The 14,710-nt window shown below is 37.6% G+C and overlaps 1 protein-coding gene and 1 pseudogene across 2 annotated transcripts; one reads left to right on the forward strand and one right to left on the reverse strand.

The window, feature by feature from the left end:
* The first annotated feature begins 1,115 nt into the window (after positions 1-1,115).
* LOC121138165 (olfactory receptor 4K2-like) lies at positions 1,116-4,280 on the forward strand. 2 transcript variants are annotated; one of them, XM_040740965.1, is made up of 3 exons: positions 1,116-1,503; positions 2,422-2,548; positions 2,797-4,280. In XM_040740965.1, exons 2-3 carry the CDS (start codon positions 2,535-2,537, stop codon positions 3,323-3,325), a joined length of 543 nt encoding a protein of 180 aa, XP_040596899.1. In that variant the 5' UTR covers positions 1,116-1,503; positions 2,422-2,534; the 3' UTR covers positions 3,326-4,280. The 2 variants fall into 2 exon arrangements, with proteins under 2 accessions (XP_040596899.1, XP_040596898.1); XM_040740964.1 differs by having other exon boundaries at positions 2,422-4,280.
* Positions 4,281-6,455: 2,175 nt separating this feature from the next.
* On the reverse strand, positions 6,456-13,519 carry LOC121138164 (annotated as a pseudogene).
* Positions 13,520-14,710: the final 1,191 nt, after the last annotated feature.

Below are 14,710 nucleotides of genomic sequence, written 5' to 3' on the forward strand. Positions count from 1 at the left end.
CTTAATGATCTTCATGGTGTTCAACAGATGAAACAACTACAGTCACAATGTCAGCCTAGTGATGTTTTATCTTAATGCTTATTGGCATAGTTACCACCCTTCTTTCTTTGTATTAATTCTACTTGCACTGGGACCAAGGAGATAGAAGGGAATCATGCTGAAGAGACAGACTGCCCACATAGTTGTCATTTCTGTTCAAATTATGTAGAGCAAACTAAGCCATGTATTTAAACATTTGATAAATGCAGTGGAGGCTGTGCTTCTCCGTGGCACAGTCAAATCCCCAATGGAAGGGACCACATACAAAACAGTAGCCAAATTTTGTTTTGATTTTTATATTCACTCATTTATTCATATGTGTGTGTGTGTGTGTTGTAAGCATGTGGGCATTTTATGTGTGTAATACATGTGTGTAGTTGTATGTACCATGTATGCCTATGTATGGAAGTCAGATAGAAATCAGCATTGATGTCATCCTTGGGTCTCTTGTTGAATGCGTACCTCACCATTTCAGCCAGACTGGCTAGCCAGAAAGTGCTAGGAACCTTTCTGCCTCTGTCTTCCCAATAATGGGATTGCAAGTAAGAAAATAAGTGCCACTATGCCCATATTTAAGTGAATTCTTAACGTTTTGTCTTTATTCTTGTATAACTGAACCATCTTCACATCTTGCCAATTTTTATTTTAATAAATGCAGTCTACTGCAGGGACTATCACTTGATAAGTGAAATTATTCAGAACAATAGTCAGTAGTTCTCATTTTATTAATGATCACATTCACATTAATACCTGAGTCAAATCTACCCATTATATTTATTTAATTAATAACTACCTACCTTAAATTTCTTTTCGAGAGCTACTTGGTGAGTCCACACATGAAATACTGCTTTCGATTGTATGAACACTTCCTACAATTTGAAAATAGTTGGCACATTACAAGATATTTTTGTTGACTGAGGTCCATTTCTCTCATTATTCCTGGAAAATGGTTAACCATGTAGGATATGTTTCATTGCATTTTCAAATTTATTTTACTTTTTCATGTTTGAAATCTCCAAAGAACTCTAGATTGCTTAAAGTAGTGGTCAGCGTTCTTGATTTTTTCTCTAGTACTTCCATAGAGGGTTAAATAACCGAGAATTGTGGTTAGTTGGTTTGATATTTCCAACTGTCTTTTGAAATGATGTCTGTTACATTTTCCATTCTGCCCCCAAATCACTTAGGTCCAAGTGAAAACAACTTTTGTAAAATCCCATAAGATTATTTAATTCTCTTTGTGAGCTCACTAATGCTGTATTGCTTTGTTTTTTAATAAATCCCATTGCAAGATGACTTCTTGGTCAATTTCCAGTTCCCTACAATACTTGTTTAGTCTACAGTTTCTAAATGACTAATGGTTCAGCAAGGTCACTCCTTTATTTTTGAAATTGCCTCCTAGGGAACTCAGAAAGAAACTTACTTAATCTTCAGTAATTCAAAAGCCTGGATTCTGCCCTAGATTTAGTAAGTGATATTTTATTATAAAGCACTTCTGACAGACTTAATTGCTGGTCATTTTCCATCCCATCATAAAATAGCTCATGCATGTTGGCATATACCATAGGAGAACTCAAACAGAAAGAATTTGTTAACAAATTTGATGACAGAGATGTGTTCATTTTTTGACTCTCCTCTAGAAATTTATGTGATGTATCTTAGGAGCAAAAAGTAAAATTTAAACTATAGACTTGCATATATCTTTAGGAGGAGCAAACTTATAATTTAGTAAGAGTGAAACTGTGAGAAGAAAAGAAGGTAATTGTTTTCCAATGACTAGAGAGGGTATTGCCCTTCCGTTGGTTGTGTTTGTAAGTAGGACATTGTCCTTGTAAATAGGACAGCATTTTTCGTCAGTATCAGTGAAAATAGCTTTCTAAGTGTGTCTCCTGACAATCAACTAGGAAATTCATATTTATAAATAATATAAACAGTTCTTAAGAAATTTATAATTTTTCTGAAAGTGTTATATGAAGTGCTATTTTGTTACTTAAGATCCCTCACGTGTGATACATTTTTATTTGATTTTTGGGTAAGGATAGTCTTATAACTATTTGTAATGACTCACTGTATATTTGTATACAAACGTGTGTTTCTATGCATATGTTTAGTACGTTGTCAGTTTGAAGGGAGTTGTTATAGAGCATAGGCCATAATCATTAAGATTATGTGGATAAACAGATGGAAAAATATGTAGTACATATGTCCATATTATTTGCATTTAACTGGCATGTAGTGCCAGAAACAGTGCCATTTTCAGTACATTTATTTAAAGAGTATTTGTTTCCTCACATTCTCTCAAGTCAACATATTAAATAAGATGTAGAAAAAGGATAGTGACAATTTGTATTATATTTACTTACACATATTTTTGTATATGTGCAGGCTTCTACCTATGAATATGGCTAACAAGTCTGTTGTGACTGAATTTGTTTTGCTGGGACTCTCTAACTCCTGGGAACTGCGGATATTTTTCTTTATAGTGTTTTCCCTCTTTTATGTGGCAACAATGGTGAGTAATGGCATCATACTTGTCGTTGTCATATCCGACTCTCACCTGCACTCTGCTATGTATTTCCTGCTTAGCAACCTTTCTATTATTGATATGTCTCTTGCTTCTTTTGCCACTCCCAAGATGATCATAGACTATCTCACTGACCATAAAACAATCTCTTTTGGTGGATGCATCTCCCAGATATTCTTCCTCCACTTGTTCACTGGCACTGAGATAATTTTACTAATGGCTATGTCTTTTGACAGGTACATTGCAATTTGTAAACCTCTGCGCTATGCTTCCATCATTAGTACCCAGGTATGTGTTGCATTTGTGTTGTCTTCATGGATTGTGGGAGTCATGCACTCAATGAGCCAGGTCATATTTGCCCTGACATTACCATTCTGTGGTCCCAACCAGATAGACAGCTTTTTCTGTGACCTTCCTGTGGTATTCCAGTTGGCTTGTGTGGATACTTATGTTCTTGGTCTCTTTATGATTTCAACAAGTGGCATTATTGCATTGTCTTGCTTTATTCTCTTATTTAATTCATATGTTATTGTGCTGGTTACAATAAAGCATCATTCTTCCAGAGGATCATCGAAGGCCCTTTCCACCTGTACAGCCCATTTCATTGTTGTCTTCATGTTCTTTGGACCATGTATCTTCATCTATATGTGGCCACAAAACAGCTTTGTGATAGAAAAGATCCTGTCTGTTTTTTATACCATCTTCACTCCCATTCTGAACCCAGTAATATATACTTTGAGAAATCAAGAAGTAAATTCAGCATGAGGAAACTAAGAAGTAAGTTTCTAAATTTCAGTATAGAAACTCCTTCCCATTCTTTTTAGTTTCAGTTTCTTCATTATTAAGTGTAACAGATTTTATGAAACAACAAAATTGTGTGATGATTGTAGAAAAAATACATCTGAATCTTTAAAAGGAAGTTAATGGAAATAATTATTTCCAGAAAAAAATTCCCCAAAATATCAGGATTTTCTCTTTAGTTAGGATGTTGAATAATCAAGTCAATAGAAAAAAAGGACCAAGTAATAATTACAGCTTAAAGAGGAATGAAGTGATTAAATAATGACAGTTATGAACGTGCAGAAACTCATATACCCCTACAACATGACAAAGGAGCAAGATTTCTGTGATCCTTAGGATTATGCACTGTGGTAGAAAATGAATGTCTATCTCCAAATGACCATTTTTCCACATCCTTGAGCCATTTCTACTTCACATTTAAACCAATTTGTACCTTCTGGAATTAGAGAATCCTGGTGTATGCAATTATGAAAATGTGGATGGGGCGTAAAGAAACGATGCGAAGTGATTCTCCACCAGCCACACTAGTTAAGGAGCTTATCAGTGTCTGACCCTTACACTCACCCTCCTCATTAATCATCACAGTGGCACCACTTCCATGCCTCCTTCTGCCAGTGGGGTTTATGGGCCAGTGCAACAATCCTGAAATTCAGTGTCAGGAGGTGAGTTGCAAAGCTGATGGTTTGTGTTTCAGCAGGTCCATGGAAGTTGTCATTAGAATTAAGCTAAGAAAGACAGCTCATGATAACAATCAATCTCATGATAAGTGAAGCTTAATTCTAAATCATTATTTATTTTTGTTTTTTAGACAGGATCTTTCTATGAATCTCTTACTGTCCTGGGGCTGTAGACCAAGCTGGCCTCAAACTTACAAAGATCCACCTACCTCTGCCTCCCAAGTGCTGGGATTAAAGGTGTGTGCCACCACGGCACATCTTTTTTTTTGTTTGTTTGTTTGTTTGTTTTTTCTCTGTGGCTTTGGAGGCTATCCTGGAACTCACTTGGTAGTCCAGGCTGGTCTCGAACTCACAGAGATCCACCTGCCTCTGCCTCCCGAGTGCTGGGATTAAAGGCGTGCGCCACCAACGCCCGGCTACCACTGCACATCTTAAACCTAAACCATTATAATGATTTACTGTTTGGTTAAAGAGTTATTTTAGTTTAATATTTGGGAAAAATAAATTTCCGTTTAGTACTACATTTTTCATTTAATGAGCATGATATTAAATGCAAGTTTTGCTAAGTGTTTTAAGCATTATCCTTTTTTGTACACTAAAAATGACCATCATTCAGCTGACAGAAATTCAAATTGCAAGGACTTGAAGTTGTAAAATCTTGTGATTCTGTTTATTGTACTTTGTAAATGATCTTTTACAAATAATAGCAAACATTGAGTAATTCACTATTGTTTCAAATTTACTAAATAGTATTTGCAAATGTGATATCAAATACAGTTTCCCAACTGTAGTTATCAAAAGTAGGATATGTAGCAAATAAGTATTTGTGCATATTTGGTTGTTTTCATTTATTGGAATTATTGAGCAAATGAAGGGAGCTACAAAAATTATTTATGAATTTAAGTATTATATATGAGAGATGAATCAAGGATAAGACATCTCTAACTTTTCAGTTTAAGCCAAATTTAAGAAGGATATACTGCTTTTCAAATTTGTGTTTTATTCATTAAATATCCTAAACAAACAGGAGAACAGGCTTATTTTAAAAGTGTGAAAAATTGTATTTAAGATTTAAGTCAAGTTTGAAAATAAAAATAAAGACATTGATGATATTAAGGTAAGGAGACAACACACTATACAAGTGACAGAAGTGCATAATTCAGGTTGAAATGGGTAAGTTTAGTTTGTGTTCTCTTTGTCATAGTTCCATTCAATGATCTGATTTATTTAAACTACTTTAGATAATATTTTTACTAGCATTCCCAATAATTACTCCATATGATAGCTATTTGTTCAAGGAATCTTTTAAAAAATGAACTATTTTTCACAATGTTAAATATTCCTCATTTGTCAAAACATTACCGAAATGGAGAAACTATAAAAATGTAATTATGAAAATACATTAAATTTTGTTATAGCTAACCTGAAGTTTGAAACTTTGAGAAAAAAGGAGAATCTTCCCGTTAGAAATAGTAAACTAGTGTTCAGAGTAGATGTAAATGTAAACAGGAAGGAAGTAATAACATCGAGAAAACAGCAACAACAACACGAATTTGGAAAAGAGGGTTACACGGGAGGACTTGGAGGGAGAAAACGGGAGGGGGAACTGATGTAATTATATGATAATCACAAAATTAGAGAAATTATAAAAAGTGGAATGTTTTGGAAGGGATATTTTCAATATTCAGTGATTACAATGAGAATTCTCAAACTGCAAAGCATATGCTCAAAGCCCTCAGGAAAGTAATTGGTCAGGAGATGGCTTTACAGTGCAAGTCAGTAATGTGATTCAGATTCAGATATCTGGAACACCGCCACAGGCAAAGAGAATCTCAGAAAGTATGTGTCATGCATGAAAGTAACAAAATACTAGAGAATTTAGACAGGAAAAAAGGAGGGAAGAGAAGGCAAATGGGGAAGGAAAGACGGATGGAGGGAGGGAGAAAGGGGCCAGAAATGAAAGTCTCATGGTTGAGGGAGGGATGGAGAGAAAAGGAAGAGATACTAAAAATCGCAGTAACAGGGTTATTTGTAGCCCAACACGATGCGAATCTTCAAGTATGTATGTCATGCAGATACCAAGAAAATCCTCTCTTCCTCTTGGCAGTCTGCCACTACAAATGTTATATTTAATGCATTTCTTTATGGAACGTGTACGCACGTGCGTGCGTGCATGCGTGCGTGTGTGCGTGCGTGCGTGTGTGTGTGTGTGTTTGTGTAAGGCAGAGGGAAACTCTCAGCAGTTAATTCTGTCCTGTAATCTTGTGGTGGTTTTATAAAAACAAAAAAAAAAGACTCAAAATGCTCCTCCCCTTTTTCTGAGAAGGAAGTACCAGTGTCCAAGGAGTATAAGCTGGGATCAGTTTAAAGACTTAGGCTTTATGCTGGCCTGACCCCCATCACCCGGTAGAATGCAGTCAGGCAGTACTCTTGCCAGCCCAGTGTTCCATGACTGCTGCTGCTACATCACGACATAGTCTGAAACCTGGTAAAAAGGACCCCTTAAAATAAAAACTTTTTCCCGCTGATCCGCTGAAGGGGCAGACAGGACTTTTCCTGCCTCCCTCTTCTCTTTCTGTCCTTCTTTTCTCTTCCCCTCTTCCCTTTCTAACAAAACTTCTCTCTTAAACTCTGTCTGCCTGGCATGTTTGTCCTTCTCCCGCTGTGGAATCCGCCAAAGTCCCCACATAATTTATTCCTAAAAGTCTGTCCTCAAAACTCTTTTAGGAACACAAGTGAAACAATTTTATATAACTTAAAAGTCTTTTTATATTACTTGTAATAATGCAATGCCTATAAGATAAGAGATGGTACCATGCAGCTCTTATAAGACATGGCTATGCTTGACCTGGAACTCACATAGGAGCCAAGCCAAGCTAAGCCTTCGTGTGCTAATGACTAACCCCAAAGTGGCGTTGGTATACTAGTGAACCACGCTTGTGAACACTGATAGCACAAAGCTACTTCTCAGTGAAATGATACAAAAACCGGGACTTGGAAAACGTTCTCTAGGATCTCACTGGGGTGTTCCCAAAGATTCTGATTCTCTAGCAAGGGGGCCTGAGTTTGGCTTCTGTGGGTAGCCCTGGCTTCAGTGACTGTTGAAATTCTGCCACTGTTGCTGGATTCGCCCATGCCTGCCTGTCAGCAATAGCCAAAAGTCAAGGACCTACTGGACTTCCGTCAGTGCCATCCACCAGCCTGCCACACCTAAAGGCTTTCAGGGCAGACATGTGTTGAGCCTCCAAGCTTTTGGAGAAAATTCCGCAGTGGAACCCTGCAGTGGCATTTTCCGTCCAATTAACTATTCTATGCTTGGTGAGATGTCTGATTAACTTTTATATAAGTGTGATATTATAATGAATATCTGTGTGAGTGAACTGAACATATCCAAAAGACCTATCTTGTGTGAACATCCTAACTGCCGCAGGCAACCAGCCACCCTCTCCACAAAATTCCTCTGGCTAAAGGAGAAGTCTTTAACCAAGAACCAGAAATCTTGTTTGAGCTGTAACGAGAGTCACTGGTTTTCACGAAGAAAGAATTAGCAGTAAATGCTTGAAGCTGCCAGCATTAAGACAGACTAGTAGCCAGCTTCCTGACAGTACTGCCCATCAGTACTGGAGACAAAGGATCACCCAGAATAATAACCTCAGCCCAGTCCACAAACCACACCCTTTTCATGTGACCAAAACAAGACAGGGTCAACAGGGAAAGCCACATACGGTAAAGGTTTGCCCTCAGTGGAAGATAGCAGTTCAGGCTGCTGGGGAAGGAAAAGAGCCGTGTCCTATAGGCAGGCTCTGAGCTGCATATACCGTCATTGAGGACAGGAAAACAGACCTCTTTACCTTTCTTTTTCACTTAATTTTGCTATTTTTATTGTCTGACTAAAATGCTAGTTCATATCTTTCTTTCCTATTTTCTCCCTTTACTGATGATAGACATTTATGGAAATGACATAAACAAACTGATTGAATCAGAACAATCCAAACATGATATATGTGTATATACAATATATTAGTACACATATAAAACATTTTATTCCTGTTTGCTTGCCCTCAGCTTTTTTATTTTTATTATTTATTTTTAAATTTAAATTTAAATTAGAAACAAGGTTGCTTAACAAGTCAGTCTCAGGTCCCTCTCCGTTTCTCTCCCCTCCTCCCGTGCCCTCCCATCAACCCCCCCCCAATATCCCTTCATTTCCCCAGGGAGGGTGAGGCCCTCCATGGGGGTGTCCATAGTCTGTCATTTCATATAGGGCAGGGCTTAGACCCTTCCCCAAAAGTTCAGGGTGAGAGTGCACCTCACATTGTTGGATGGGAGTCCAAAGTCCGTGTGTATACTCGGGATGGGTACTGATCTACTACCCAAGGCTCAATAGATTACCTAGGCCTCCTCACTGACACTCACATTCAGGGGGTCTTGATCAGTCCCATGCTGGATTCTCAGGCATCAGCCTGGGATTCAAGAGTTAACCCTTGCCGTGTCAGCTGTTTCTGGGGGTTAAGCCAGCCCAGTCTTAACCCCTTTGGTCATCAGTCCTCTCTCTCTTTTACTGGCTTTCTTGAGTTTAGCTCAGTGCTTAGCCGTGGGAGTCTGCCTCTTCTTCCATCAGCCACTGAATGAAGTTTCTGTTTCCCAGACTCTCTGGCCATGGGATTATAGGCTGGCAGTCCTCATCTCTGTCTAAAATTCATATATGAGAGAGTATATGCCATGTTTGCCTTTTTGTGACAGGGTTACCTCTCTCAGGGTAGTTTCATCTAGTTCCATCCATTTGCCTGAGGATTTCAAGATTCCACTGTTTTTTCCTCTGAGTAGTACATCATTGTGTAAATGCACCACATTTTCTCTTTCCACTCTTCAGTTGAATGGCATCTAAGTTGCTTCCAGGTTCTGGCTATTACAAATAATGCTGCTATGAACATAGTGCAGCAGATGTCCTTGTTGTATAAATTCATATCTTTTGGGTATATGCCTAAGAGTAGGTTTGTTGTGTCTTGTAGTAGGTTTATCCCCATTTTTCTGAGGAATCTCCATACTGATTTCCAAAGTGGCTGTATGAGTTGGCACTCCCACCAGCAATGGAGGAGTGTTCCCCTTTACCACATCCTGTCCAGTTTAACCATCATTGGTGTTTTTGATTTTAGCCATTCTGATAGGACTAAGATGGTATCTCAGAGTTGTTTTGATATGCATTTCCTTGATGGCTAAGGATGGTGAACACTTTCTTAAGTGTCTATCAGCCATTTCAGACTCCTTTATTGAGAATTCTCTATTTAGTTTTGTACCCCACATTTTAATTGGGTCTTCTGGTGTTTTGGAGACTTGATTCTTGAGTTCTTTGTAAATTGTGGAGATCAGCCCTCTGTCAGATGTGGGGTTAGTGAATATCTTTTTCCATTATGTGGGCTGTCTTTTTGACTTGTTTACTGTGTTCTTTTCCTTACAGAAGCTTCTCAGTTTCAGAAGGTCCCATTTATTAATTGTCGATCTCAGTGTCTGTAATACTGGTGTTATGTTGAGGAAGCAGTTTCCTGTACCAATTCGTTCAAGGGTACCTTCCACTTTCTCTTCTAAGAGGTTCAGTATGGCTGGATTTATGTTGAGGTCTTTGATCCATTTGGACTTAAGTTTTTTGCATGGTGTTAGACATGGATCTATCTGCAGTCTTCTACATACCAGCATCCAATTATGCCAGCACCATTTGTTGAAGAGACTTTCTTTTTCCATTGTATAATTTTAGCTCCTTTGTCAAAAATCAAGTGTTCATACGTGTATGGGTTAATATAGGGATGTTCAATTTGATTCCATTGGTCTACCTGTTTATTTTTTGTGCCAAGACAAAGCTGCTTTCAGGACTATAGCTATAGACAAGTGCTTGAAGTCAGGGATGGTGTGGCCTTCGGAAGTTTCTTTATTGTACAGTGTTGTTTTGGCTATCCTGTGTCTTTTGTTTTTCTATAGAAAGTTGATTATTGTTCTTTCAATGTTTGTGAAGAATTGTATTGGGATTTTGATGGGGATTGCATTGAATCTGTAGATTATTTTTGGCAAGATTGCCATTTTACTATGTTGAAACTACCTATCCAAGAGCATGGGAGATTTTTCCATTTTCTGGTATCTTCTTTCTTTAAAGACTCAAAATTCTTGCTAAACTGGTCTTTCACTTGTTTGGTTAGTGTTACCCCAAGATATATTATGTTGTGTGTTCCTATTGTAAAGGGTGATGTTTCTCTGATTTCTTTCTCAGCTCATTTATTGTCTGTATATTGTGGGCTACTGATTTTTTGAGTTAATCTTGTATCCTGCCATTTTGCTGAAGATGTTTATCAGTTGTAGGAGTTCCCTGGTAGAGTTTTTTGGGTCACTATCATATCATCTGCAAATAGTGAAAGTTTGACCTCTTCCTTTCCAATTTGTATTCCCTTAATCTCCTTTTGTTGTCTCATTGCTCTAGCCAGAACTTCAAGTACAATATTGAAGAGATATAGAGACAGTGGACAGACTTGCCTGGTTCCTGATTTTAGAGGAATTGTGTTGAATTTCTCTCCATTTAGTTTGATGTTGGGTGTTGGTTTATTGCATATTACTTTTATTTTGTTCAGGTATATTCCTTTTATCCCTGATCTCTCTAGGACCTATATCATGAATGGGTGTTGGATTTTATCAAAGTATTTTTCAGCATCTACTGATATGATCATGTAGTTTTTCTTTTTAGTTTGCTTATATGGTAGATTGTGTTGATGGATTTTTGTTTGTTGAACCATCCCTGCCTCCCTGGGATGAGGCCTACTTGATCATGGTGACTGATTTTTCTGATGTGTTCTTGGATTCAATTTGCCCATTATTTTATTGAGTATTTTTGCATCAGTGTTCATGACGGACATTAGTCTGTAGTTCTCTTCATTGTGTCTTTTTGTGGCTTGGGTACCAAGGTAATGGCAGCCTTGTAAAAAGATTTTTGGCAATGAACCTCCTCTTCTATTGTGTGGAATACTTTGAGGAGTATTGGTATTTGTTCTTCTTTGAATTTCTGGTAGAATTTTGTAGTGAAGCAATCTGGTCCTGGGCTTCTTTGCTTGGTAACTTGATGACTGCTTCTATTTCACTAGGGTTTATAGGTCTGTTTATATTGCTTTTCTGTTCTTGATTTAATTTTGGTAAGTGATATCTATCCAGAAAATTGTCCATTTCCTTTAAATTTTCATATTTGTTGGAGTACAGGTTTTCAAATATGACCTGATTATTCTCTGGATTTTCTCAGTTGTCTGTTGTCATGTCCCACTTTTAATTTCTGATTTTATTAATGTTCATGTTCTTTCTTTGCCTTTTGGTTAGTTTAGATAAATGTTTGTCTATGTTGTTGATTTTTTTCAAAGAACCAACTCTTTGTTACATTGATTCTTTGTATTGTTTTCTTTGTTTCTACTTTATTGATTTCATCCCTTAATTTGATTTTTTCCTGGTGTCTATTCCTCCAGGATGAATTTGCTTCTTTTTTTTCCTAGAACTTTCAGTTGTTCTTTTAATTCTCTAGTGTGACTATTCTCCAGTTTCTTCATGTGGGCACTTAATGCTATGAACTTTCCTCTCAGCACTGCTTTCAAAGTTTCCCATGAATTTGGTTATGTTGTTTCTTCATTCTCATTGAAATCTAGGAAGTCTTTATTTTATTTGATTTTTTTGTTATTTCTTCCTTGACCCAGGAATGGTGCAATTGTGCATTGTTCAATTTCCATGAGTTTGTAGTGTTTCTGCAATTTGTGTTGTTGTTGAATTCTAACTTTAAAATATGGAGGTCTGATAAGATACAGGGATTTATTCCATTTTTTTGTACCTGTTGAGGTTTACTATGTTGCTGAGTATGTGGTCAATTTTAGAGAATGTCCCATGTGGCGCTGAGAAGAAGGTGTGTTCTTTTGTGTTTGGATGGAATGCTCTATAGATATCTATTAAATCCAATTGGGTCATATCTTAAGTTAGTTCCTTTGTTTCTTTATTAAGTTAATGTCTGGTAGTCCTGTCTAGTGGTGAGAGTGGGGTGTTGAAGTCTCCAAGTATAACTGTGCGAGGTCTTATGTGTGATTTGAGTTTTAGTAATGTTTCTTTTACAAACATGGGTGCCTTTGAGCTGCCAGTGTGTTCACAGCTACAGTGCTACCATACTTCACAGTGTCCCGAGGCTAAGGGCTGAGGTTGAAAATAAAGACAAAGACAGAGGCTCATTCTTACAAGGAGATTGGCATTTATTTTTCAAGAGTGGAGCCTTATATACCAAAGGCAGGCATGGGGGTCTGTTGACTGCTTGTTACTAGGAGCTTCTGGGACAACATACTTTAGCACGTTGAATCTGACCCATTAATAAGGCCAATTCGTGTAGGTGGGGCTTGAAGACCTTGAAGACCTTGCGAGGCGTCACTGCTTCTCAACTATAATACCATCCATGTCCAAGAGTCTAGAAACATCAGTTTTCTCAGGAGTAATAGGTATGGAAAGAGAAGCCAAAAGGCCTCTAGTAGACATTTTTGCATCTCATCTTGTGTAAGATTCTTTCTCATTTCCCTAGATAGATGACAAAGACAATGAAGAGTAGATGCTTGTAACAGAGCATTTCCAAATTTCCAAAACACTGTTGAGACTTTGTTATTATAATTTACCAGCAACTGAGGCTTAGGTGGTTTTATAGACAAGGAAAATAGCCCATGAATATCTTCCATGGCTTTGAAGGCTTCCTGCCATAGTTCCATGTTGATAGCATTGTCCAACTGAACAAGTCTAGTTTCCAAATGCATGGACTGGTTCCCTGGATTATTAAGTTTAATTGTCATGCTTTGGTTATGGCAGCACTGAATCTGAGATAAGTGCATTCACAAGTTACCACAGAACTTGTGGAAATCAGCCTTTTGAGTATCCTGGAAGCAGAATTTGAGAGCTTGCTGGGCAATGTCATGGTAAAGGTGCTCTACTCTAGAATTGTTTCAAAGAAGGTTCAAACCCTTCCTGTATGATCCCCATAGGAGCTTGACCCAGGGAGTCAGTAGCAATCTGTCAGTGTGATCCTGAGTGTCTTCCCTGCTTACTGCACTTACGAGAACACTCTCAGGCGTCTGAATGTTATCTAGATATTCTATATCTAACACTGTTTTTTGGGACTCTTCTTTAGCAGCTTCGGGTTTTTCCTCTACTAATTTCAAGTATTCCCTAACAACATCTTCTAAAGATTTAATGTTTACCTGCTGACAAATGTTCTTATATTGATAGAAACCTTCCTTAGCCAAGTGGCTCTTACGAAGATCCATACAGAGTTCCAAGTATTTCAACATAATTGGCTCATGTATCTTTTGCCATGTTCTGTGTTTCTTACTTTTCTTACATCATAAAGAACATCCAGGGAAGGTTGCTTTTTGCCAACCTCAAGAAATTCATTGGCATGCTTGAAGGCATTTTCCAGCCTCTGGAAATAGGCCTGCATCTTGGCAGTAAGCTCGGTTCACTCGGTGTCAACGAACTCCCTAGTGGACAGAATCTGGGGAGGAGATGGATGGGGGCCTAGCGCCAGCTTCCACACACCTCACCAGCAGACACCCATGCCCAGCCAGTCAGAACATATGTTTTCAATATAGCAACACAAATTTTTTCGAGAAAGAAATAATGGACCTATTCCCATTAATAAAATTTCAATAAATAATAAATAAAATAAAACAAAACCTGCTGAGAATAAACTTAAGTAAGCAAAGGAAATAACTATTATAAAGAAACACGTCATGAGGAAGAAAGGAGTTAAATAGAACAGGACAAAAGACAAAGAGCTTCCTGTGTTCTTGAGTTAAAATTTCCATTAAGTTCCAAGTGATTTGGAAAACTTACTGGGGATATTTCAAAGTATATTACAGATCCATAGCAACAAGCAGCACATTTCAACATCAAAGTGAATCAAACAAATCAATAGAACATGATAATCTGGACGAAAAATCAGGTGTATACCATGAACTTATTCTTGAGAGAATTGCTAAATCTCTACAGTGACAAAAACTATCTAAAACCAACAGCGGAAAAGCAAAGCAAAACAAAACAAAACCTTTGTTCTTGGAGACTCTATGGCACTGGAGATGGCTCAGCCTTTAAGATCAAAGGCTGCTGTTTCAGAGGGTTTGGGTCTGTTTTCAGCACTTTTTCCCAGTGTCTTTCAATCACCTATAACTCCCGTTCTAGTGAACTCGACTGTCGTACTTTTAACATTATTTAAGATATGAAATTTGCCTAGGTTCCTGTCAACAGATGAAAAGAAATATGAGATGTGTACCTAAAAGGAGTGAAATTCTATTGTTGCAGGAAAGTGAATGGAAATTTAGGAAGTAATACTAGTCAAAATAAGCCAGGCACCGAAAGACACATGTCAAATATTTTCTGTAATAAGGTGCATTGGGAAGGAGATAAGAGATGGGAGAGTAGGGCATTGAAAGTAGGGGGGATTGTTAAAGTCAAGAAAGAAGGAGAAAATAATCATTTTAATGTGCAACTTTATGTAAAAGTTTATTTATTCATTTCATATTGTTAATATCTACAAAAATTGAGAAAGTTGACAAACTCACTTGTTATTTCTGCATATATTTATGACCTTCTCAGAACATAAGTAACCTACCCACACATTAAAGTATGCACA

This window comes from Mesocricetus auratus, unplaced genomic scaffold (assembly GCF_017639785.1).
Source record: "Mesocricetus auratus isolate SY011 unplaced genomic scaffold, BCM_Maur_2.0 contig_7751_pilon_obj, whole genome shotgun sequence".
Classification (NCBI taxonomy): domain Eukaryota; kingdom Metazoa; phylum Chordata; class Mammalia; order Rodentia; family Cricetidae; genus Mesocricetus; species Mesocricetus auratus.